We start from the raw sequence: 23,455 nt of genomic DNA, 5'->3' as shown, positions 1-23,455 counted from the left end.
GGCAGAAAACTGTACTTGAACAATAATAAAAAATAAAATAAAATAAAATGAAAAACTAAATTAAGTAAATAAGAACAGAGACAGAATCATGGATACAGAGTGTTTTGATGATTACCAGATGGGAGGGGGTTTTGGGAATGGGTGAAGAGGTGAGGGGGTTAAGTAGTACAAATAGGTAGCTACTAGCTACGGGATAGGCATGGGGATGTAAAGTACAAGACAGGAGCTGGAATAGCCAAAGAACTTATACACATGACCCATGGACATGAACAATGGTGGGGGATTGCCTGAGGGGAGTGGGGGTGATGGGTGTTGGGGGACACAAGGGGATAATTGGGACAACTGTAACAGCACAATCAATAAATATTTTTTTAAAATTATGAAAGTTCATATGAGATATTTTTGATTGACTTCATGAGATCATCTGGCATGAAAGAAAATGTTTCGTTTTCTAAGCAATAATTGCATAAGTCAAATATGGCAAAGTGACCTACATGACAATTTTCGGGCTATGGATCTGATTTTTCATAAGCCTCACCACTTACCCCTCACAGAGAGTTCTTGTTTCTGGTGGATTTGTTTCACCTCCTTTGTGAAAGCCTTAGAGAAGGAAGCAGGCAAGAAAATCAGCTATTTATAGACATTTTTTTTGACTAAAAGTGTCTGCTCAGCGTGCCATGGAGGTGGGAGAACAGGAAACTAAAATGAATTAGAGGGCTGGAGGAGTGTTATGGGGGATTTTACATGGGAGTCGTTTTCAGAAAGCTCAGCGTTCATTTGCAAACAAATGACAGTTACTTTCATTGATACCTCCTGAGTTACAGAAAAGTCAGCTGAACTTCTACTAGTTAAGAAGAGAAGAAAAAAAGACAAATTCTTCAAGGATTACAAGTTGTTAGGAACTTTTAAGGGATGCTAAATGAAAAGTCCTGCGGGGCACACCTCTCTGCAGGTAGTTACTGCTGGAGGGCTGGTTCCCATGGCACAGCCCGGGCTGGCAGGGGGCCTTCTCAGTGTGGGCTGCAGGTCCTCGGCGACCTAACAGGAGTCCTGCTTTTATAATTAGAAATGGCAAATCATTTGCTCAAGTTTCCATAACTGATTCATACTTTTATTAAATTGTTTTCCATTCTTCCTGTGAATTCTGGTGGGTTTTGTTTTTTTATCATTTTGGTGGCAATGTGGAAGCAGGCGGGGTAAGGAGTCTCCACACCACCAAAGGCGTATGGCTGCCTGAGAAAGTCTGAGGTCCCTCTGGTCCTGTGGGGGAGAAAAGAGCTCCTGACAGAGAACTGGCTTCAGTGTTCATTTGCTTTGCTTAAATTTCTCCAGCATGGTAAGTATGAGGTGAGTGGGCTTCAGAGAATGGAGAGGACCTTGGGCAGGAGTGAAGAAGAGTGACGGAGAAGGACCTATGGTCATCTGCTGGCAACGGTGGAAGAGCTCCCGCCTCCTCTAGCAGTTGCCATGGGGAAACACTCCTCAGAGAACATGGATGAGCCAATAACGGAAGATATGAAGAGTAGGTAGAATCCCCTTGTAGACAAGCCCCTCAGCTATAGCTGTTGATTAAATTGTCCTGTTCACATACCAAAGCCTCCTGGAATAAGGCGCCAGGGTCTTGATAGACTTAAGGCATGAAAATAAAAGGATTTTTTTTTTATCTGAATGAACTAAAGCTTGAGGAGGTGAGAAGAACTGTGTCCCTCCTGGCCAGAGTGGCTCAGCTGGTTAGAGTGTTGTCCTGTTAACCGAAAGGCAACAGGTTTGATCCCTAGTCAGAACACATGCCTGAGATGCACATTTGGTCCTCAGCTGGGGTGCATGTTCAAGGCAAATAATTGATGTTTTCCTCCCTATTTCTCCTCTCCCTTCCCCCCTCTAAAATCATGTTCTCAAATCCTTGGGTGAGAATAAAAAAAGATACGTTTCATCAGTAAATACCAAGGCATGAGAAAACCTGACCCACTGATGCTGCGCTGTCAACGATTTGACCCTTTATGATCTTTTGAATTGTAGACGAAAGCTTTATGTGTTTAGTTGGCACATGGGATGAAGAAACCTTACACCTACACTGATGAAGACCTACTGTCTGTCCCCCGGCACTGAGAGATGGCTTTCCTTCACTGTGGAATCAGATTTGTTCATCCCGACCATGGATTAATGAAAACTACATCACGTAAAATATAAAAGAAAAAGTGCTAAGGAACATGAAACACATGAAGAAGTAGAGAAGCACGTTAACCTCTAAGGACCTGTAAACTCAAAACATTTCACACTAAATTTTAAAATTTATTTCCTAAATTTGAAATTAAAACATTTCAAACACCTGAACAGACACAAAGGGTTGTATCATTATACCTATTTTGCAGATAGAGAAATGGAAGCACTAAGCAGAGGAAGGTCAAGTCACGCTGGAAGTCAGTGGCAGTAGTAGAGCTAGTGGGGCTGCTGAAGCCCGTTTTCATCTGTTAGACTCTACTGCCCCCTTCAGTAAGTAAAATGATAAATTTGGTCTGATCTCTAGGATTGGGTTAAAGTGCAGTTCCTGGGATTTATCTCTGTAACAGAATCATTGCAGATCTACAGAATCGGAGTCTCTTGGTTGGAAGCTGACAATGCTCATTTTAAAAACACCTGCATATCTCAGAAGTATGGTGTAGGTATGCCCATGCAGATGGAATGTGCATATATGGACCTGTGTAAATGCAGACAACATACGGTAACCCTAGACTCCGTGTCATTTTGCTTCACAGATGATTCTGTGATATCACAAGCCTAAATTTTGTAGGAAGTTTCCTACTTCAGTGAGAACAATGAGTAGAGACTCCAGCTAATAGAGAATAGTGACCTAATAGTGAAAGATCTACTTATCTAGAAAACTCATTTTGCAAATGTGACTAGAAGTCTCTTTATCTTAGAAATGAAAACAAGGCAGGAATTTGCTGAACTTTAGAAAATGAAAAATCAACCACATTTAAAAAGAGAGTTCTATATATCCTTATACTTAAAATACCAGAGAATCAGAGGACATCTTTCTTGGTCACTGTTTCCTTGATGAATGTTCTCCAAAAAAAATAAATAAAAAAAATAGCAGAAATAAGAAATTTGTTGAAAACAACAGGAGCTGGATGACATGTCTCTTACACTGCATTACCCCTGTTAACGATGTAACAGTAATGGATTGACTCTTTATACCTTTACCTTTGAGCTACAGACAGAGAGAACTGGGTTGAAGGAGAATAAATGATTCACTGAAAAAAATTAAAGCACCCCCTGCAACTGTGGTTTCAGATTAAGAATTTATAAAAACACTTAAGTATGCATTTACAAAAATAGTCAAAGAATTTTCCCTGTGCCATAATGGGTTCTGAATGGAAGTTACTAGAGAGAGAGCCAGTGGATACGTAGTGAGGCAAGATGGTCTTGAGAGGCAGATAAATGAGGCCTAGATGTGAAGCCACACACACATGTTATTCACATCCAATGGAAAAGTTATGGGTTCAAAATTTCAGGTGAGTAGCACAAATCATAGTGAGATTATATAACTCTTCATGGACCTCATTAATAGTAACCTGATTTTACCTAAAAAGGCCAACATATGGATTTTTAAACCAAGCTTGCCTAGCAAATGACAGAAAATAATCAGAGTGTTAAGAGGTACTATAGTTTGAATCATATGAAGTTTCTAATTTTAACTGTGTAGATCTATAAAAATAAAATTTCTCCTGATTCAATGCCATATCAGTAAGCACAACCATCTACCAAGGAAGGCAGCAACCTTTAAACCTAAAATCAAAATGGCGAAAAAACCTTAATCTAATCACTGAATCAAAGCCAACTTGGTAGCATTGCATATATATTTTTAGTGGCTCCTATAAGACCTCAAACAAAAGACCAATGGGTTCTACCATTCACGAGTCACAGTTTGTGTAAAGTTGTGCAAAGCCATGATCTCAAATGGACCAGAGATTTTGGATGAATCTTTCTCTATAGAATAGTAAATAATTACTTTGAGTTACTATCTTTAATTTTCAACCAAGCAAACTGCTCTATAGGGAGACTAGGGGAATAGGAAATAAAATCCACAGTAAGATCCGAGGCTAGTTTTTTTCTTTTACTCTGTGCTGATCAATGCTATACCTTCCATTAGTAGACTGGACTTTATGGGGTCAGAAAGCATGTGTCACATAATCTCTGATTGAGACTGACCATTTAGGTGTTGCTGAAAATGTCTTTAGAATAGTGAAATTCTAAACCAAGAATAACAAAGTTTCTTTAACAGCTTCCAAGAAGGATTCTTTGTTTCTTTTCTTTTTCCTATTTCATGTTAATCTTCCCTTTACCACAGCTGAGTCTTTCCGGACCCCTGCTTTCTCATAGTGTTCTGCCAATCACCTCCTCCCCACCCCCATTACTTGGATGTGGTCAATAGTGAGAATTTCAGAGACCTAGGGAGAGAATTACAAGGATTCTGCTGCTGATCACTGATTCTACATTCAAAGTTAGCATCAGGCAGGAGTAACCTAATTTTTCTGTCAACAAAGAGGGACATCTCTAGTAAGATCAGCAAGAAATAGGGAGCAGATTGTGCAAAACAAAGAAGAAATACTTTGAAGAATCTGACACACCTTGCTGGATTATTAAGGTAATTTAAATGAAAGAATAAACAAAGTCATCAATTAATGGGATTGATGGGGGGTTTTAAAACAACAGCAAGGAAACATCGCAGTAACCAAAGTCACCAGCAGAATTGCTCAGCACTGCCACACATTTCACATAACATAGTTTAATCGATTCAGTATAATTCAAATTGTTCTAAAATAAGAGGAGGGAAAACCTCATCCAGGGAAAGAGAACCCCCACTGGGCAAAGACTGAAATAATCTTGAACAAAATTTTGAAAAACAGTGGTACCTTCATTGAAAAATAATCCTGAGTTCATGCTTGTTAGAGATGACTCTTCAGTGATCTTTTGTGGTCTCATTTAACCACTAAACCTCCCCAACCCCCCTACTATCCAGAAATATTAATTTGGCAAAGGTACAGTAAACATTCAGGATTCTTGTCATCTTAAAAGCCTGATCACATTTCAATCACTAGCCACATAATGTCCTCTAATAGCACCTAGCACCTTAGATCATCTGTGTCCATTAAAGATTTTATAAAGCCCCTGTGTGGGGACACAGATCTGTGGGTATCCGATGTCTCAACCTGTCTTTTAACCATCTGTACACACATTACTTTGTTAGCTCTTTCAGTCTTACTAGCCATTATTTAGAAACGAAGTAAAATAACAGAACTATTCTCCCTCTCCCCTCCACCCCAGACCACCCAAAACAACAACATACTATCACCAAATACAAAGTAAAAAAGGAGTTGTACCCAAACCTGGTCAGTCCTTCCATTTCTTGAAACTTGCACACAAACTGAAGAAACCCACTCAGCCTTAAAGAGGTCGATCATTTTGCTCTCCTAAAATTTCATCTCTGTGAGTGCTTTCTTTCTCAGGTCTGTCTTGCTCTCTCTCTCCCTCTCTCTGTGTCTTTCTACTTCTACCGGAGAGTGTTTTGTTTCCTGTATCTGCTGCTGAATGAATGCAGAAATATACGATTTGAAGGGATTTTGATTTTTAGGCTAACAGTAGGAAATCTAAAATCTTGCTCTTCTGAATGGCTTTATATGCCTGTCACTCAACACATAATGTTTACAGTTCACAGAAAGAGGCATATACAGAGAATAAAGAATCTTGCTTTTAGAGCAAAAACAAAACCACAACTAAAACTCCTTTTACTCCTCAGCTACCATTCCTATTTTATTTACTTAATTATTAGCACTTACCCTGAGATGTGCCATAAATGCTCTATTCCAAATGTATAAAAGCCAACCACATCTCAACTGGGAATTAAACAGTTTTAATGTCTTCAAATCCATGTCCCTGCTCCAAAGCTTGATACAGTCACTGGCAGCCGTACAATAGTTCTACACAGCAGACATCTGATTCTTGACATTTAAAAATAACAATATTGGGGATAAAAGTGTCTTTTTTAAAATTAACTACAAACAGCTTGTGAGTGAGCACATTAAAACCAATTGACTGTAATCACCAATTGACTACATTAACTGGAACTTGCAATGATTTTTAAGCTACACTATTTTATTTTAAATCAATGTCAGACAGAGGCCAAATACCTACAGACTTCTCATTTTCAATATAATAATTGCAATGGCCTATGTTAAATTAAATCTAAGTGATAATTTTGCAAAGGGAGAATCAGAAAGAACCTTGTTAGGATTTAGATGCTATTATTGGTGACTATTAATTTAACCTTTGTTCGGTCTTGAATCAAATTAGGCATCTTTCAGTCATTCTGTTGCTTGCCTACGGTGGACCACATTTCATGTACATGCAGGCACATATATAAGGTCAAATGATCACATACACCTGCTACAGAATAAAGTGAGTAATAAAATGAAACAAAAAACCCCATATATTTATTTCTATTTCGGAAGCACGTTAGAGACTCACACCAATCTAGGATCAAGCCTTAGCTCTTCCACTTACTATATATGCATTTCTGGACAAATGATTTAATCTTTTGTGCCTCGTATTTGTTGTTTATGAACTGGAATAAACAATGATATACTTTACAAGGTTGTTTTAGGTACTCAATGATATACTGTATGGTTTGGGCACATAAAAGATATTGACATATGTCACTTCCTCTGTTTAATATTTGGAAGCGGGTGGTTCTGGCACTGTAAATGGGAAGAGTCCAGGCTTTGCAGCAAACACATCAGTTTGGCCCCACCATGTTGCCATGTACTAGCTGTGTGTCCCTGGGCAAGTTCTTAACCTAATTTATTAAATCTTAGTTTCTTCAACTGTAAAATACCTCCTAGTTTTAAAGTGCAAATTAGATAACATTGGAAGAACATTCACTTTTGGTAGGCTTTTATTAAATGAGACCTCTAGGCTCTTGAAAATTGCTCTAATTAGTACTCTGCATATGCAGCTTAGGAGTGGAAAGGTGTAGACTGAGATCACAGGTCTCTAGGTCACGCGTCTCACTTTGCAGTAGAGGAAGGAGACTGGGAGAGCTGAAACGATGGTTTCAAGCAACTGCAACATCACTAGTTAGTGGTAAATAGGGACTAGAACACAGACCCTCTTATTTAAGTTCAAGCTTTGTCCACTTAACCCTGCGAAGTGGAAGTTGAACACATTTGGAAATCCAATTTCAATATTAGTTGGTAATTAAAGTAATACAGCTGAAAAACAAAACAAGAGCCTCCCTCTCTCAAATTCCCCAAATTTGCTTCTAAGAATGAGCTTATAAATGAAAGTATTCCACAGGAGCTGGCAGAAGCTGGAACATCTGTCTTTCTGAGAGGAGCTTGTGCAGGCTAGCAGACTGTTCCTTTCCTCTAAACAAGGAAAGGTTTGGAGAGACTACCCAGTTCTCAGGAGCTTCCCACTCTCCTGCCTTCCCTTGGGATGTCCGGCTCCTTCTCTTTCTTTACAGAACTCTTCGTCCTTAGCGCACGGGTTGGGAAGAACACAGTGTTCTACATTTAGTTTACTCACTAAACATATTATCTCCCCACATTGAAATAGAGATTTTTTCAGTTTGAAAGTCTTGCACAGAATATGAGCCCAATAAACATCAACATTTGTTAAAGAACATATAACTTTGTTCTCAGTTTATATTTAAAGGCTTGACCTAGCATGGTTTAGTGTTAATTATTGCCCAATTTAGAATGGAAAGTATTAATTTTTTTCAATCTTTTGATAATTTCAGGATTCAAAACGAATGTGCTTTGGCTATCACTCTGAGGAGGAAGGATGAGAAGTGGAATTGAGGAAAGGCGGGTACATGTGGGATCTGTTGCAGTTAATGTTTTATTTCTATAGCTGAGTGATGTTGGGTGTTAGTCTTACTTTTTTAAATACCTTTTTATAAGCCTTAAATATTTCATTTTGAAAACTGGCTTAAAATGAGGTAAATACTTTGAAAATAGAATTTCCAAAACTTTGGTAGAAGGTCTTACTAGTGTGCTGGTGCTAAAGGCTATTTTTAAATCTTCAAGTTTTCATTCTCATTTTACTATAGAATTTAAATAATATGTTTACTTTAAAGATTTTTTCCTCCTTGCTCAACCTTTTCATGCCCCTGTTGTGCTGGCACGCACAGCAAAGAGCCATTTTGCACCACAGAGATCTAAGTCTGAATCTCAGCTCAGTTCTGTAATTTACTGACCATGTGGGTTTCCTCTCTGGTAATTACAGAATATTATTATACCTAGCTCTCAGAATTATTATGAGGATTAAATAAAAAAATGTGAAAACTTTTGCTACAGCATCTGGTACATAGTAAAATTTCAATTGATATCAGCTTTCTTCTTTCTTTCCTTATTCTTCCACTTTTCACCCCTACTTGAGCTTTTTACTTCAGAAAGTACAAAAAAGAAAGAGAAGTAAATTTAAGGTAGGAAGAATATAGACACTTATGTAAGCATTATGAAAGCATTTTGTGACTAACAAAGGTCCCAGATGCATGTAGAATATTCTTCTTCAATCTGATATTTCTCATCTAACATTATCATTACTTATTAAAGTCCAATTTTTTAAAAACTGCTTTGGAACATAATCAACAAAAGAAAAAAGCAAACAAAGTATAACCAGTCATTGAAATTAAGAACAATCTAACAATAGTCAGAGGGGAGGGGGAGGGGGCAATGAGGGAAAGGGTTTTCAGGAACTACTGTAAAGGACACCTGGGCAAAACCAAGGGGGAGGGTGGAAGCAAGGGAGGGAGGTGGGTTTGCTGGGGTTGAGGGGAAGTGGTGGGGAGAAAATGCAGACAACTGTAATTGAACAACAATAAAATAATTTTTAAAATGTTTTGTTTTTGCCGCTAGTCACAGAAACTTTATAGATAAAATATTCTGTTCTAGGGCTTCTAGCTTATTCATTATTTATTCTTTCTTCAAGATGAATATTCTTATCAAAATACTTTATTCTCGGTGGTGAATGAGATTTGCGTGCCTAAGGCATTAAAAAAATTGTAAGGCAACATTAGAAATTTATAATATTTACCCCTTATAATGGATATTATAATGGATATTATAGGGATATATATTAGAGGTTTGGGTTCTAGTCCCACCCCCGCTGCACGCTAACAGTAGGACCTACTAAAACTTTACCTTTCTTTGAGTATAGATTTTTATATGCTGAGAAAGGAGATTAGATTAGATTATCTCTTTAGCTCCGACTTGGCAATATCATTTGCAGTGGGAAATACTGACTATAATTGTGCATTGTCCGTGAAAACCATGCCCATGTTGGTGGCTTCTCCTGAACCCTGGAGGTGGGCTCTGGCCCTGTCCCTGGCCATTGGCCACCACTACCCTCAGGGCTGGTGGCAGCACACCCAAGGGGGCCAGGTTTGTCAGGAGGAATTCAAAGAGAGCAAGGAGATAAACTCAGGAGAACACTTTTGTTCTCTCATTGTTAAAGGTCAGAATGGGAAATGAGTACATCATAGTTTCATAGTACAGTAAAAGCTTTTTAAAACGATGGGGGTAGCAGGAAAAAACAGAGGGAAAAGACATGTGGAGTCACTTATGAAGGGCTGCATCTTGGGGAAAATGGCAATACTGGAGGAAGGAGGTAGGGAAGAAAAAGACCCTCTCCCTGTTACTTGTACCCAGGTGGAATCTAGTTCAAGTGGATTGGAGGGCAGTGGGAGAAAGGGGAGACTGGCAGGGGAGGAGCCGCCGGCGGTGGGTGGGTCTGCCCCTGCGTGGGGATCACACGCCAACACTAACTGCGTTTTACTGTGTGGATGCTTCCCCCTTTTCTTCCTCATCTGTTGTCCTAGGTCTCGGCAGCTGTGCTCTCAGGTCCCCAAAGTGGCTCGGCCGCCACCTTCTCAGGGCTCAAAGCAGCGCCTCTATTCCCTGCGCTGTGAGGGCGGGGGCTGGGCTGGGAGTGTGGTTCGTGTTGGTGCTGCTGTGACAGTTGCAGTGGTGAGGACATACATCGATTTTCCCCAAAGTAACAATTTCAGGCAACAATAACAAACAAAACAAAGACAAAAACAAAAACGACTCTAGATAGATGTAATTAAACTCCAAAATTCCAAAGGTCATTGTTGACTTTTATAAAAAGGTGGACTTATTTTAAAATTCTGTGTAGACTTCCCTTTCCTCTCCTCTCTATCCCTTGATCCTTCAGACAAAAGAAGAACACAAAACATTAATAACTCCCTGCCTTTCAAAGTCTGTTATACACAAGATAACTAGATGAAGTTGGTAGCAGGTGTGCTTCCTGATAGGCACACTTAGCCACAGAAATCTTAAACAATGTTCATACAGAGAATTCATAGTAGAGCCAAGACTGTAACTGAAGACACCACACAATTAGTAGGTACAATTTCTAAACATCCATCACCCCACAGAAATGGTACCTGAAGGTACTGGCAGGAACGTTCTTGCTGGCACGACTCTGACTTCACCAGGGCCTGGTCCAGGTTAACCGAAGCTTTCTGGTAAACTTCCCGGGCTCGGCTCACGGTCAGAGTGGAGGACCAGGCGCTCTTCTTCAGGAGCGGCGCGTCCAGGGTGACCGGCAGGTTGGCACAGGTGGAGCACTTGACGTCGTTGTTACTCCGGGAGGCCTTGACCGCCTGCTCGCTGATGGTGTTGTAGGTCTCCATGAAGTACTGCGAGGCTGAGCGGTCGGGGCACCTGCCCATGGTCATCACACTCGAGGGGGCGTGGTAGATGCACATGTCGCCATCCAGGTTATCGTCTGAGCTCCACCAGCCTGGGGAGGTGTTGGGCCGGGCCTTGGGCTCCGTGCGCCGCTCCTTGCTCTTGCTGCGCTTGCCGTACCTCACGGTCTGCGTCTCGTCGGGGCTGGCTTTGCCCCCGTTGACATTGCCTTTGGAGGGCCCCTCCAAGGAGTGCGACTTGGTGAAGAGTTTCTGGACCGAGTGGACCAGGTGGCGGATGCGGCCAGGGCTGTCGCTCCGGTGCTCCACGGCCGTGCGCTTGTACTGCAGCGTGTGGTAGCCATCCCGGTTGAGCGGCAGCTGCCTCTCAAACTGATCCAGGAGGTTGGGGGGGAGGCGATTGGCCTTGGTGGCCAGGGTGCGGGGTACCAGGGCGCACTCGTCCTTCAGCTCCTGCTGTGAGTTGTAGTGTCTGCGCGGAAAGGTGCTGCTGGCCAGCGGGTCGCTGAAGGGGCCCACGCACTCTGCCTGGAAGGAGTTGCGCTGAGTGTAGTAAGGGTGGTCCGCCGGGTGATGCTCCACTGGGCTCAGCAGATATGGCTTTCGGTCTGAGTGGTGCGACAGTGAGTCACAGGCAGAATCACAGGTGACTCCGTGGTGATGGCTGCGGCTGCCCGATAACCCTTTCATTGCTGATGGGGTGCAACCGCGGGGGTCATGGACTCCCAGTGGTCAGGTTCCAGACCCGTCTTCCACAAAGACCTGGGAGAATGAACAAGCGGGGGGGGGGGGGGGGGAGGAGGATTGTTAACATGTGTTTTGATAAATAGATACAGACCTGTTTTGCTATTTGCTACTGCGTTTGTTTTCTGGCAGAAGAACTTACCACTGTCCCTAAAAGCAGCTTTAATGCATTGTTGCAAAAACTCTGTCGCCTCTGTAGGGTGGGAAAGCTGGCTCCAATCAGACATGGGGAGTCAGTAGGACCTATGCTAGGAAACCTGGAAAACCACAGAAATGCTAAAGTGTTTTAAACTTATTTGAAAGAGACGCCCTTTCCTTTCCCTCCATGATTTCGATAACTGGTTGTATCCTTCCCTTGCTTCTCTGGTTTTATTCTCAACTGTATGTTAATGGGAAATCTAACACACCTGAAAGGCTCACTTTCTCTGGGAAGCCGTTGTGGATACTCCTTCGTGGATCCTCCTTTGCAGACAGAACTAGTTCCCTTTTGTGCTCCCTGGGGATCTATTCTCTCAGCTCCTGTGGAACTGTTTGTCTGCGGCTTTCCCAGGTAGCTTCAGTTCCCTGCACACTGGCCTACATCTTAGTCACCTTTACATCCCTCTCCCAGGCCAGCCATGTAGACACACAGAAGCATTCCCTAAATGTGAGTAAAAAGGAATTAAATAAAGGAGCACGCTGGCACCTTATAACTTGAAGATATATCTATCTGTCACATGCTTTCCCCTTGGAATTCTGTGGTAACAATTATAGCACAGAAGCAGCACCCACCCCCAACCCTTCGTGGTAATCAGAGTTGAAAAAAGAAATGGTCTGGCAAAGAAACCAGAGCTGCAGAGAACATCTGCCCCTTTATTTCTGTCATCAGAGGGTCAACAAACTGCGAGCAGTTGAAGAACCAGTAAGTTTGAGTCAGCTAGTCTGAATATCATGGCGTCTGCTCTTCCTGGTTTAAAAGTTTCTGGTTAAATGTTTACAAATGATTTGGAAACAGCCGAAGGAAAGGTCCTTGAATTGTTCCTGAGAAATGGAAACATCTGGGGCTAAGGGTCGGCTCAGCCTTGGTGAGAAGCAGCTCCTCCAGATCCAGCGGTGGAAGCTCGTTTCATTGAGAGCCCAGGTCTTCCCCAACTTTAGTGAACTGAGGCTGCTGCTCCACCAGGCAGAGGATTTCCCTCCTCTGACAGAGTGTGTTCTTCACTCACTGACCAAGTTGCAGCCGACAGCTTGTGATTTTTTTAAGGCTTCCCACAATACAAAATTGTCATATAAAGAGTTTTCCTGAGAGAAGATTGTAAAAGTGCTCATCACAAGGGGGGAAAACATAACTGTGGTGGTGGATCTTAACTAGACTTATAACTGTGATTGTTTTATAATATAGTTGACCCATGAACAACAGGGGTCCGAATTGTGTGGGTCCATTTGTTGGCCCTTCATATCTGAAGGGTTTGCAGCCTCAGATTCAACCAACTGTGGATTGAAAGAAGTATTTTCACATTCCCAGTTGGGATTTCCCAACTCTAGTTTCCAACTGCATATTGAATATACTGTTCTAGATCCATAGTTGATTGAATTCATGGATTCGAAGGGTCAACTATAGTTACATTTTTGGGGAATCAAAGGTATATACAGATTTTCATTTGCATGGGGGTTGATACTCCTAATCCCCCATTATTAAAGGTCAACTGTGTATACAAATATTGAATCAGTATTTCATACACTTGAAACCAGTATGATATATGTCAATTATATCTTTAAAAAAAGGGTTTTCTGAAAAGCCAGTGTGACTTGCCAAATATAACAAATTTCATTTCGTATATTCAGAGAGGGAGGGATCAATGGTTTAAGCAAACAACAATAACAACAAAATAAAACATACACATGGTCTCATGAAGAAAAGCAGGGATTTTTGAGAGTTAGGTCTTATCTGTTCCATGGGACATACTGTATGTGGGAGTTCTTATAATGTTGAAAACCTCTATCAGTGCTTAAGAAGATGTTATTTTCCTTCTGGTCTATCAGTTTCTAGATTAATCACTCAAGAAAACTGATGGGAGGTTTTAATGACCAGATTCTTTCAAAAACTGGTTAGTGTACTAAATAAATTATGAGCTCCTTGAGGGTAGGGATTATGTTTTACCCATCCAGTGCTCCCAGAAGTGCTTGGTTGATCATGAGAACTCAGTGAAATATTTATTCAATAAATTAATGCATTAATGCAAAATTTCCCAGAATGGCCTCTACTGTGATTCGTCTCGTCTATTGAAAATGGAAAGATGACTGTGTGAGAAGGGATGGGCCAAGCCAGGGAAGGACGGAACTATCTCACAGGCATTTCTGGGACCAGGGGTTCTCAGAGTGAGGAAGGAGGGAGGCTGGTGAATGCTCCTTTTGCCACCCTCCAACTTTTGACTCTTCGTGGCCTACCCCAAAATATGCCACCTCTGTAAGTTCCAACTGCCTTGAAGTAAAAGTTGGAAGTCATTGCCTGGCCTCCTGACAACACGATTGTCAAATAGAGGACACTCTTTTTTTAAGAAAAAATCTTTGAAAGATTAAAAAAAGATTATTTACTCAGTTCAGTCTTTTAAAAATTTTATTTGAATTGTTGTTCAAGTCCAATTTTCTGTCTTTTACTTCCATCACAGCCCACCCACCCAGCCCTCCCCACCTCCCTCCCATTTCCACCCCCCTTGGTTTTTGTCCATGTGTCCTTTATACTAGTTCCTGTAAATCCTTTCCCCTTTCCCCTGAAATTCCCTCCCCTCTCCCCTCTGCTCACTGTCAGCCTGTTCTCTATTTCAGTGTCTTTGGTTATATTTTGCTTGTTTTTTTTGTTTTGTTGTTTAGGTTCCTGTTAAAGGTGAGATCATATGGTATTTGTCTTTTACTGCCCAGCCTATTTCACCTAGCACAATGCTTTCCAGTTCCATTCATGCTGTCACAAAGGGTAGGAGCTCCTTGTTTTTAAAGGACACTCTTTTTGAAGGAGAAAAAGAAACTGACATCTGAAGAGAAAAAAGGGAAAGCAGGACTCAGGATACCTGTGGATCAGGAAGAAGCTGTAAGTCAAAACTTGCCCACTGAGAAGAGACTCTTGAAAAAGCGAAACTTTATCATAAAATACCTTGGCATAGGTTTGTGTTAAGTTATGATCCCAAGAATAGTCTATGGCAAGGATGAATATTAGGGGGTTAAATACATGTTTCTAGTAAAACTATGGCACAAACTAATTTAGATGAGAAAATCCACTGTATGGGGAGGCCTTTTATATAAAACAGGTCTTGTCAAGGACGTTTTCACTTTTTGAACATGGATTTAAATATAAAAAAGCAAAAATAATAATCTAGTAGGATTATAGTCATATAAGTTTAATGATTATACATGAAAGGACCTCAACATATAAAAATCAAATGAAATAGTGTTTCAAACTTTCCTTCTGAAGAAGCTAGGGTCTTGGGTAGATATTTTCTGCTAAATAAAATGTGAAATTGACAAGAGATGAAAACATGAATTATGCATATTTACTCCAAAAGATATAAGATTATTCAAATCATGTATTTAATATTTAGTTATTTTTAACATTTAAACAGCATTTCATGTAAGATAATGTTACTTGAGGACAATAGCAAACAAAGAGCTTCTTTAAAGCCATTAATGGTGAATTATATTATGCAAGCAATGAAAATTTTTGGAATGAAACATAGTGTGATTTTTACTCAAATTTAAGTGGGCTATTTTTAACAGATTGACAAGTGCTTATATTTCCTTAGAGGATAATAAATTGCATCAAAGACAAATAAGTTAAATTCTTTCCTTCCTTGGGTAATATTTGTAAAAGTATATTATAATCTTAATCTTTTTTTCTATGATGTGGGTACATAAAAGTACAAAGAAGTGACAATACATAAGCATACACATTTCTAAATGCTCAATCTATCTTTCTAGGTAAGGCCAACTAAATGACTTAATACCCCATCCCCTTCTAAAAATTATGTTTCCTCTCTTCTGTCCTCTTGTTATTTAAAAAATAGATCAATTTGTGATAATCAAATAAAGCAACATATCCAGTGACTTTCCCATGATCAGAGCAGGTGATCCGAAACCCTCAGTGGATTTGCTGGTGGCATTGACCACAGATGTCTTATTCTTCCTTCTCTCCTTCTTTATTTTCCTCTTTCCTTACTCTTCCAGCACACATCTTTCTGCCAGTTCTTTTTTCTCCTTCTGTCGTTAATGTTTGTAAGTGGCATCCATGGACCTCATTTGCTCTGGGCTGTGCTGTGACTGGGTAGCCCTCCTGTTCATGGCCCGGTGTTAGCTGCTGCAGACAAGCAGCATACTGCAGTCCCAGAAGGACAAAAGGCTTGTGATGGGCTCACAGGGATATGATCTCATCAAGAAATAACATAAATAAGCTGATAGCCCCTGAGTTAGATTTTAAGTAGCCATAGAAGATTTCTGAAAATAGAAAGGAAAATGGCCTAGCATGCCTTTCTCTTTGAGCATGGGTAGAGACTGTGGGTCCATATGCCTTCATAATGGTTTCTATGATTACAATGATCATCTCTCTTTTCTTTCTTGTCCACTATGACTTTAAAACTATGTTTTATTGCCCAGGCTGGGTGGGTCAGTTGGTTGAAGTTTCATTCCTTCCACCAAAGCATTTGCAGGTTCTATTCCTGGTCAGGGCTGTACCCAGGTTATGGGTTTGATCCCCAGTTGGGGTGGGTTCAGAAAGCAACCAATGAATGCTTCTTATACAGATGCCTCTCTCTCTCTAAAAGAAATCAATAAAAACATATCCTTGGGTGAGGATTAAAATTATGGTTGTTGTTCTCCTAAATTTAATTTTACTACCAGACAACATGTCCTGACTTTTGGGTTGGAAAATTTGTTGACTGTACTGGCTACCCTGAGATGAACTGTGAATGCAAGATGTTCCTGTTTTTTTTTTTTTTTTTTGAGTTTCCACACCTGTACAGATGATGACCAAAGCAGGAATGATCCAGCATGGTAAGGGAAATTCTCAAGATACGTAATTTATTAGACTCAAAGAAAGAACAAACAGACCACATATTAGAAGATGCTGACAGGGAAAAATAGTCTTGCAAAGCTGGCAATCCTTTTCATTTTGATTCCTGTGCATGTCTTTATTTAGAGCTGCTGTTCTTGATTTTTCTTTCCTTACAGAGAAGAGCCACGTGGGGGGCTCCGCTCTCTCACTCAGTGAGTACTGACAGCCAAGCCATCATGACTTGCTTTAGGGAGAACCATGTGGGGAACTCTGCCCATGAGAACAGGGAGCATTGTGTGCCGGTTTGGGGAGGCACCAGGAAGAAGAAAACTCTGCAGATCTATTCAGGGTCAGGGGGCTTTTTCAGTTTTCCTCCATGTGTGCCCATGGCAGGTATTAATAGTTAACGGAAGAGAAAGAAAGGATTCCCTGTTGAAGGATATAAAATAATCCCAGAACAATGACTTTGTTTTCCAGTCTCCCTGCACATTGTGTGTACAGAAAACTAATTCTGGCTAATGGAACATAATTAGGAATAGCACATACAAATTCTGGAAAGTGTCTCTGATGTAAAGGCATACCTGTTTTTTAATCTCTTTCCTAGCTGAATGCAGACCTGAAGGCTGTCTGAGCAGTGATCTAGTATGTGAGATAAGCCTTGTAGGTTGGAGCAGCACAAGATGAAGGACCAGGCCATGGTGGAGAACCACTTCATCCCTGGATGTTTACCTCTGTATCTTTTGTACGTGGGAGAACAGACCTTTATCATTGCCAGTGATCCCTGGAGCCTTATAAGCTATCCTGGTACACAGGACTTTACTCTGCAGGGGGCAGTGCTCCAAGGGAGTGATTGAAACCAGACAGTGACAAGGCCAAACCTATACTAATATTTCTTTGACTATAACTAGAGACTAGACTTAGGGGTAGGGAGAGGTAAAAAGATCTAAAAGAAGGAATTACTTCCTGCTTGGGCAGTTCATGAGAGAAGATCATAAGAGAGGATGGAGGACTTCAAAAAGGGATGAGATTGTCCGGGCCAGTGGGGGCTATGCCTGCCTCCAGCCTATTTGCTCATACAAGTGTGCTGCTACCACAGCTTAAACACACACTTTTCCCAGAACAAAATTCTCTGTAACATGGATGCAGAATTTTTATTAGTAATTTTTCCTCTATTAATAGTAAATCTTCATTCTATGTGGACTGAGAATGAAGAACTATGTGAATGCACAGGCTTATGATTTTAAATAAAATAATTAAAAAATAAGGCAATGGTTCTAATTAATATATTATTAAAAAACAAAGCCATGCCACTTTAGGGTAAAAGTACACAGAAAACAGAGGTGAGAGTATACAGTGGGTAGGGTCCATTTTTTAGATGTTTTCTGACCTTTTGAATTTATAGCCACAAAGGATAGCTGAATGCCATTTTCTTTCACTTTTCAAGCTTCCCTTCTTAGAGTTTTCATGTGTTGTATACTTAAAGTCATAGAAACACCATTGGGGCAATTTTGAATAAGCACAGTCTGAAATACACAGGTTATATTGCTCAAGGCACAATGCTAAGGCATTTTCTATACGCAGAATGTATTCTGGCTTTTCATTAACATTAACTGCTATCATAATCATCTGCAGTTAGATTTTGTTTGCGCGTACCTCCTTCAGCCAGTCAGCTCCTATAAATAAGTGCCTTTGGATCACTTTCCTTTCAGAAGACATGGCATTGTACACCGCCCCCCCACCCCACGCAGCAACACTGCAAACCTCCACTTGGGTCACAGTCGGTAGCACAGTTGCAATGTAATTGTCTTTGTCTTCATACAAAGCTTTAAAAAAAGTGGTTTCATTTCTGTTTTTGAGCACAAAAAGGTGAAGGGGGGTATTCTTTGAGATATGGTTAGTAAGTCATTAATATTGGTATATACCTACTGCTGTTTGAGTAAAAAATGATAACTTAGAAGGGGATTTTTATCTGAAGATAACCAAGGCAGAACATTTGAAAATTTCATGATAGCATTTTGAATTGACACAGGTGGGCAGGTGAGTCCGGACTACCTGACCTTGGAGACATGCTCCCCGTGGAACTGTTTCCATCAGGATTTTTAGGAGAGTGCATGATGATGTTGGGCAAGCCTGCAGATGGAGCCCCCTGGCAGCTGCTAAGAGAATGTGGTCACCTTGATCACTGATGGCTAATAGCTCTTCAGGGGGCACTATGGGCAGGGCAACACCCTCTCCTCCGGGAGTAAAACAGATTTCTGCAGAATTTTCACACAGAAGAGCAAACACCATCAACGTCTACTCAAAAAAGAAAGTGCAGAAAAACATGCCAACCAGTTGACTGTTCTAGGAGAAACAGGAATGAGGATATAATAAAACTGTTTAATTGGACATAATGACAGTCACGATGGAAGATGGAAAGATGCAAACACAATGACAATAAAAACAATACAACAATACAACTTGAAAAAGAAGTTAAAATAGCCTTTGATGAAAGCTGAGTTATTTTTGTCGACATCTCTTGTAACTAACTGTTGTCTTGTGAACATATTCTGGCACATGCTGGACAACTTGCTGCACAGCCAAACAACATAGTTCTTTTGTTTTTGTTTTTGCACTTGAATCAAGTTTTCGCTTATAAATTCCTTCTTTAATTTAAAAAATATTTTAGTATATAAAATTTAAGAAGGAACGCCTTACTGTATATTAGTTATGTTTAGTGCAAGTAACTAAAAGAGTCAGTTATTGCTCTTCTGTGGTAGTGGGCAAGTCCTGTTTCTTTATTTTTTATTTTTTTAATAACTGTTATTGAATTATTTGGGTGTCATTGGTTAGTAAAATCCCACAGGTTTAATGTACAATACATCCTCTGCATATTGTATTGTGAGTTCATCACCCAAAGTCAAGTGTCCTGTCACCATTTATCCCCCTTACCCTCTGTCCCTCCCCCATTCCTTTTCCCTCTGGTAATCACCATCGTGCTTGTTGTCTGTATGTATGAGGTGTTTTTTCTTAATCCCCTTGCCTTTTGAAAAAGGGTAAATTCCTTTCTTTTAAATTCTGTTGTTTTTCTCACCAAATTCGCTGTGCTAATTTACTTTACTGAGTGCCTGTAGTAAGCCCCTTTTGTGGTAGCTATTCAGCTGACACCTGCTTTGGGGAGTTATTTTCCCTAACTGCAGCATCTGCTGACAACATCCTGGCTAGGAACATTGAAGGCAATCACCACATCCTCTGAGCTGACTGAACTGAATTTGAAGACCCAACTCAGGGGCATCCAAGCAGAGGCTTAGCTGAGTTAATCAGATACTGGCTCCTGGAAATTTTAATGGAAATATCGCTAGACTCACTGAACCCTGGTGCACTTATCTATAAAGTCAAATCAAGGAAAGGGGCAGTGTTGGCCCCAGAGGAAGCCGGAGCTATATCTGAGACTGAGGGGCAGGAGAAATAAGGGCCCTGCAGAGGAGTATGTGCAAAGTGAGGGAAAAGAAAACCTGCAGAGAGAAGTAGGTCCAGACTCCTTAGCCCCAGGGGAAGAAGAAGAGAGAAAGCGCCCAACAAACTTTTAGGTCTAGTTAGGCCCAGCTTCCTGCCCAGTGTGGCCGAGAACCTGTGGTTGTCTGTGGTAGAACCATGGCAGGCCAGCAAAAGCATAACCATCCAAGTAAGGTGCTCTCCTGCCCAGCTGGGTGATTGCAAGCATGACAGAACCGCCACCAGAGTGTTCCATGTCCCAGAAGGGCCAAATGTGAGTCAGTCTCTGAAGCAGCCCCGTCAGAATTTGCTAAGGCATCTTTCTATGCTTTTTTTTTAAAGTTTAAGTATTTATTGGATCTAATGAGCTGTGCATACTCATTCAAATTTTACATTTGCTCTTGCACAACTATCACCAGTACCTACATGCATGCGTGAGAGACAGAGGTGGTCAGACAGCACACAGGGGGTGAAGGGAAGGACGTGTCTGCGGTCAGACATTTTTAATGGTGAGTTCAGCCTTTTCTGGCACCGGAAATGGCAGCTGTTGATGGGAATTAGATTTCTAATTCCTCAAACACCACTTCTTTCTTCTGCTTCCATCTTCACATTATTTTTAAAGGGCCTATTCTCCCACTTTACCCGTACAGCTTTTTCCATTTTGAACCAATCTTTCACTCCCCTCTAGATCTCTTCATCTAATCTTAAATTTTAAACAAACAAATTCTTCTCCACTAAACTTTCTGAAAATACTTCTGCTATGTTAGAGAGGAAAACATAATGACACTTATTGTCTCTAGGTTAAAAGTCGTTTAGTTTCGACAGATAAGGATGTTAGCATGGAAGACAGCAGGCAATATGTTCTTTAAATGTACTGGACATGAAGTCATATCAAATCGATACATATGAATTTTTAATTCAACATCTGTTTATTAAGTAACTATTGTTCGCATGCACTAGGTACTGTGAAAAGAATTAAGGATTCTTAATATCCTTCTTCCAACTTCCTATCTCTCAAGTTTTCTTGTTCCCTATTCCCATTTCCCCTGCTCCCAAATGGCTCTCATGATAATTTCTTCCATTCATTGGTTCTTCAACTCCTCCCTTTTTTCCAGTTCCATCAGCCTCTTGGGTCCCACTTTCCTCCCTTGCCAGCCTCAGAGACACATCACACTGAGCATTCTATGTTATCACCTGCTCCCCGATCCTTCTGTCTTATCTATTCTGGACAATGTAACACCAAGGACAGATGCCAACATCCTTCTATCCTTCCACATGGAGGCTGCTGAGTGTCACTGGAAATAAAACTGGTGGACAAATTCCCTGTGTCCAATCTTAGCTCTATTCCCAGAGCTGATCAGGAATAGCGTCATGGGTCTCTTGCTTCTTCTGTTCAGGCTATTTATTCCAAGTTCTCGGATTCACTCACTATTTCTCATCCTGACTTGGATGGAAAAACAAAGATAGTAACCAATAAATACTAAGCAAATAAAAAAGGAATGGTCCCTCTGCCTCTAGTAACCATAACAACTAGAAACACTTTTGAGCACCTACATACCAGGCACATGTTGACCACTTTAAACAATATATGGTAGGGACTATTCTCTGCATAAGAACACAGACTATTAAAAGATTAAATAACTTGTCTGAAATCACACAGTTAGTAAATTTTGAATCCAGGATGCTCTTAACCACTATGCCTTAATGACTTTGTTCTTATCACCTCTAACACACACATACACACTCTGCAGTATTTCCACGATGCTAACAGCATGATTTATAATGTGATCTTTGTTATCTGATTGTGCCATTTTAACTTTAAATTCTTCCCAGACTCCCTGCATGTTTACAATAGAATCTAAACCTCTGACTATGACCCAGAACAGAGACCTTCATGATCTGCCCCACGTACAAGTCAGCCTTGCCTCCTGTCACCGCACCCTTATGCCAGCAATACTGGCCTTTGTATTCTTCCCTATATGCCACCTTCTCCTTGTGCTTCCTGCTCTCTCAAATACTGACTTCCATTGAATGAGCAAATTCTTATTCCTCCCTCAAGAGCAGGTACAAATATAGCCTCCTTTTGAAACATTCCCTGTGCTAAAGGAAACATGGAAATAAGAGACTTTACCTAATTTACAAACTAGTCAAGGAAAAAACCCAACATACATGTGAAACACCCAGAAAATAATACTAGTCAAAACCTAATCAAGCAAGCACTAGATTGTGTGGTATATATTGCACCAAGTAAAGAGCTTTTGAAAAACACAAATCTAGAGGGTACAGAAGTGAAGAAATTCAAGACATTTTAATTTAGGAGGCTTAGAGCGTCCAGAGCAGCACAGTCTGCACAGATGAGGCTCTTAGGGCAATGTGCAATGCCTGCTAAAGTCTAAACATTCCATCTCTCCTTTGGCCTTTTGATGCTCCCATGTCTACTTCTGCTTTTGTCTCTGACGAAACCATGCAAATGGAAGTCAGATCATCTGACAGCTGCAAACCTGACTTCACTGTTAAGTGAAAGCTTTCACTCATCTTCTCTTTGCTGTTAAGCCACTGGCCTATGAAAAGGAGTTATAAGAAACAGGTCTGCATGCTTACATGGTTTTTATTGTTGGACATCATCTACCCTTGCAAAGAATGTCTTCTGAGTGAGCTGTCATGGGGGATATCCTTCCCTGGTCTTAGTAATAGGAAGGCCGTGTGTTTAACAACTGCCCTTTAATCTTGCAGGTACCCTAACTCTTGTGAGGTGAATACATTTCCACTTGTGCTTTGAATACTATGAAGTTTATTGGGAAATTTATGACTAAATAGTAATGGTTTTATTACTTTTCTGCTTTTATTCTACTTTCATTATCTTGACTTTGGCTATAAACTTTATCCCTTTTCATATCTATATAATCTTATAAATCAGTTGTGAAAAAGTTGGGATGAGGGTGGCAAACCTATATCTATTTTGATATCTCTTTAATATGCAAATATCAGAACTTTGTCAATATATCTTTTCTTTCACTGGATACCATCAATGGACTGTAACAGTGGCTCTTAAACCTGAGTGTGCATTAGAATCAGCTCGAGGGCTTGTTAAGACACAGGTTGCTGAACCCTGTCCTAACACATCTAAGGTTTCCGGTGTGATTTCCAAGAATTTGCATTTCCAGCAAATCCCCTGGCGATGTTGATGCTGGCCTAGCAACCACAGTCTGAGAGCTACTGAGTGAGACTGTCTATTTCCTACACCTGTGATTCTTTCTGGACTGCACATCTTCTTTTCCTCCACTGTTTTAAACTCATACTTTGCCTGCAAAGCCCCGGCTCCATTGCCACTTTTTTTGGCGATGCCTTTGCTGATTCCAGTAGGCAGAGTTAACAAGCACCTTGTGCGTTTTCACAGAGCACATTATTCACCCTCCACCAGGTCCTGGGAACGTTGGCTGTATTTGACTTCCTTAGATGCATATCTCTCTCAGCAGACCATG

The 23,455-nt window shown here is 40.7% G+C and overlaps 1 protein-coding gene across 5 annotated transcripts in view; it reads right to left on the bottom strand.

The window, feature by feature from the left end:
• The window catches only part of DLGAP1 (DLG associated protein 1), an 856,099-nt gene that overhangs the window by 296,608 nt on the left and 536,036 nt on the right, over nucleotides 1–23,455 (bottom strand). For 3 of the 5 annotated variants that reach the window (XM_053664366.1, XM_037150738.2, XM_053664367.1), the window contains one exon: nucleotides 10,472–11,500. In XM_053664366.1, the coding sequence (XP_053520341.1) occupies nucleotides 10,472–11,428 (957 nt within the window). In that variant the 5' untranslated portion in view covers nucleotides 11,429–11,500. Of the gene's footprint in view, nucleotides 1–5,384; nucleotides 5,466–10,471; nucleotides 11,501–23,455 lie in introns of those variants that run through there. The other 2 variants (XM_037150739.2, XM_053664368.1) reach the window with 2 other exon arrangements.

This window comes from Artibeus jamaicensis, unplaced genomic scaffold (assembly GCF_021234435.1).
Source record: "Artibeus jamaicensis isolate MK-2021 breed Jamaican fruit bat unplaced genomic scaffold, CSHL_Jam_final contig_354, whole genome shotgun sequence".
Lineage (NCBI taxonomy): Eukaryota > Metazoa > Chordata > Mammalia > Chiroptera > Phyllostomidae > Artibeus > Artibeus jamaicensis.
This window is presented reverse-complemented; position numbering and strand designations above follow the sequence as displayed.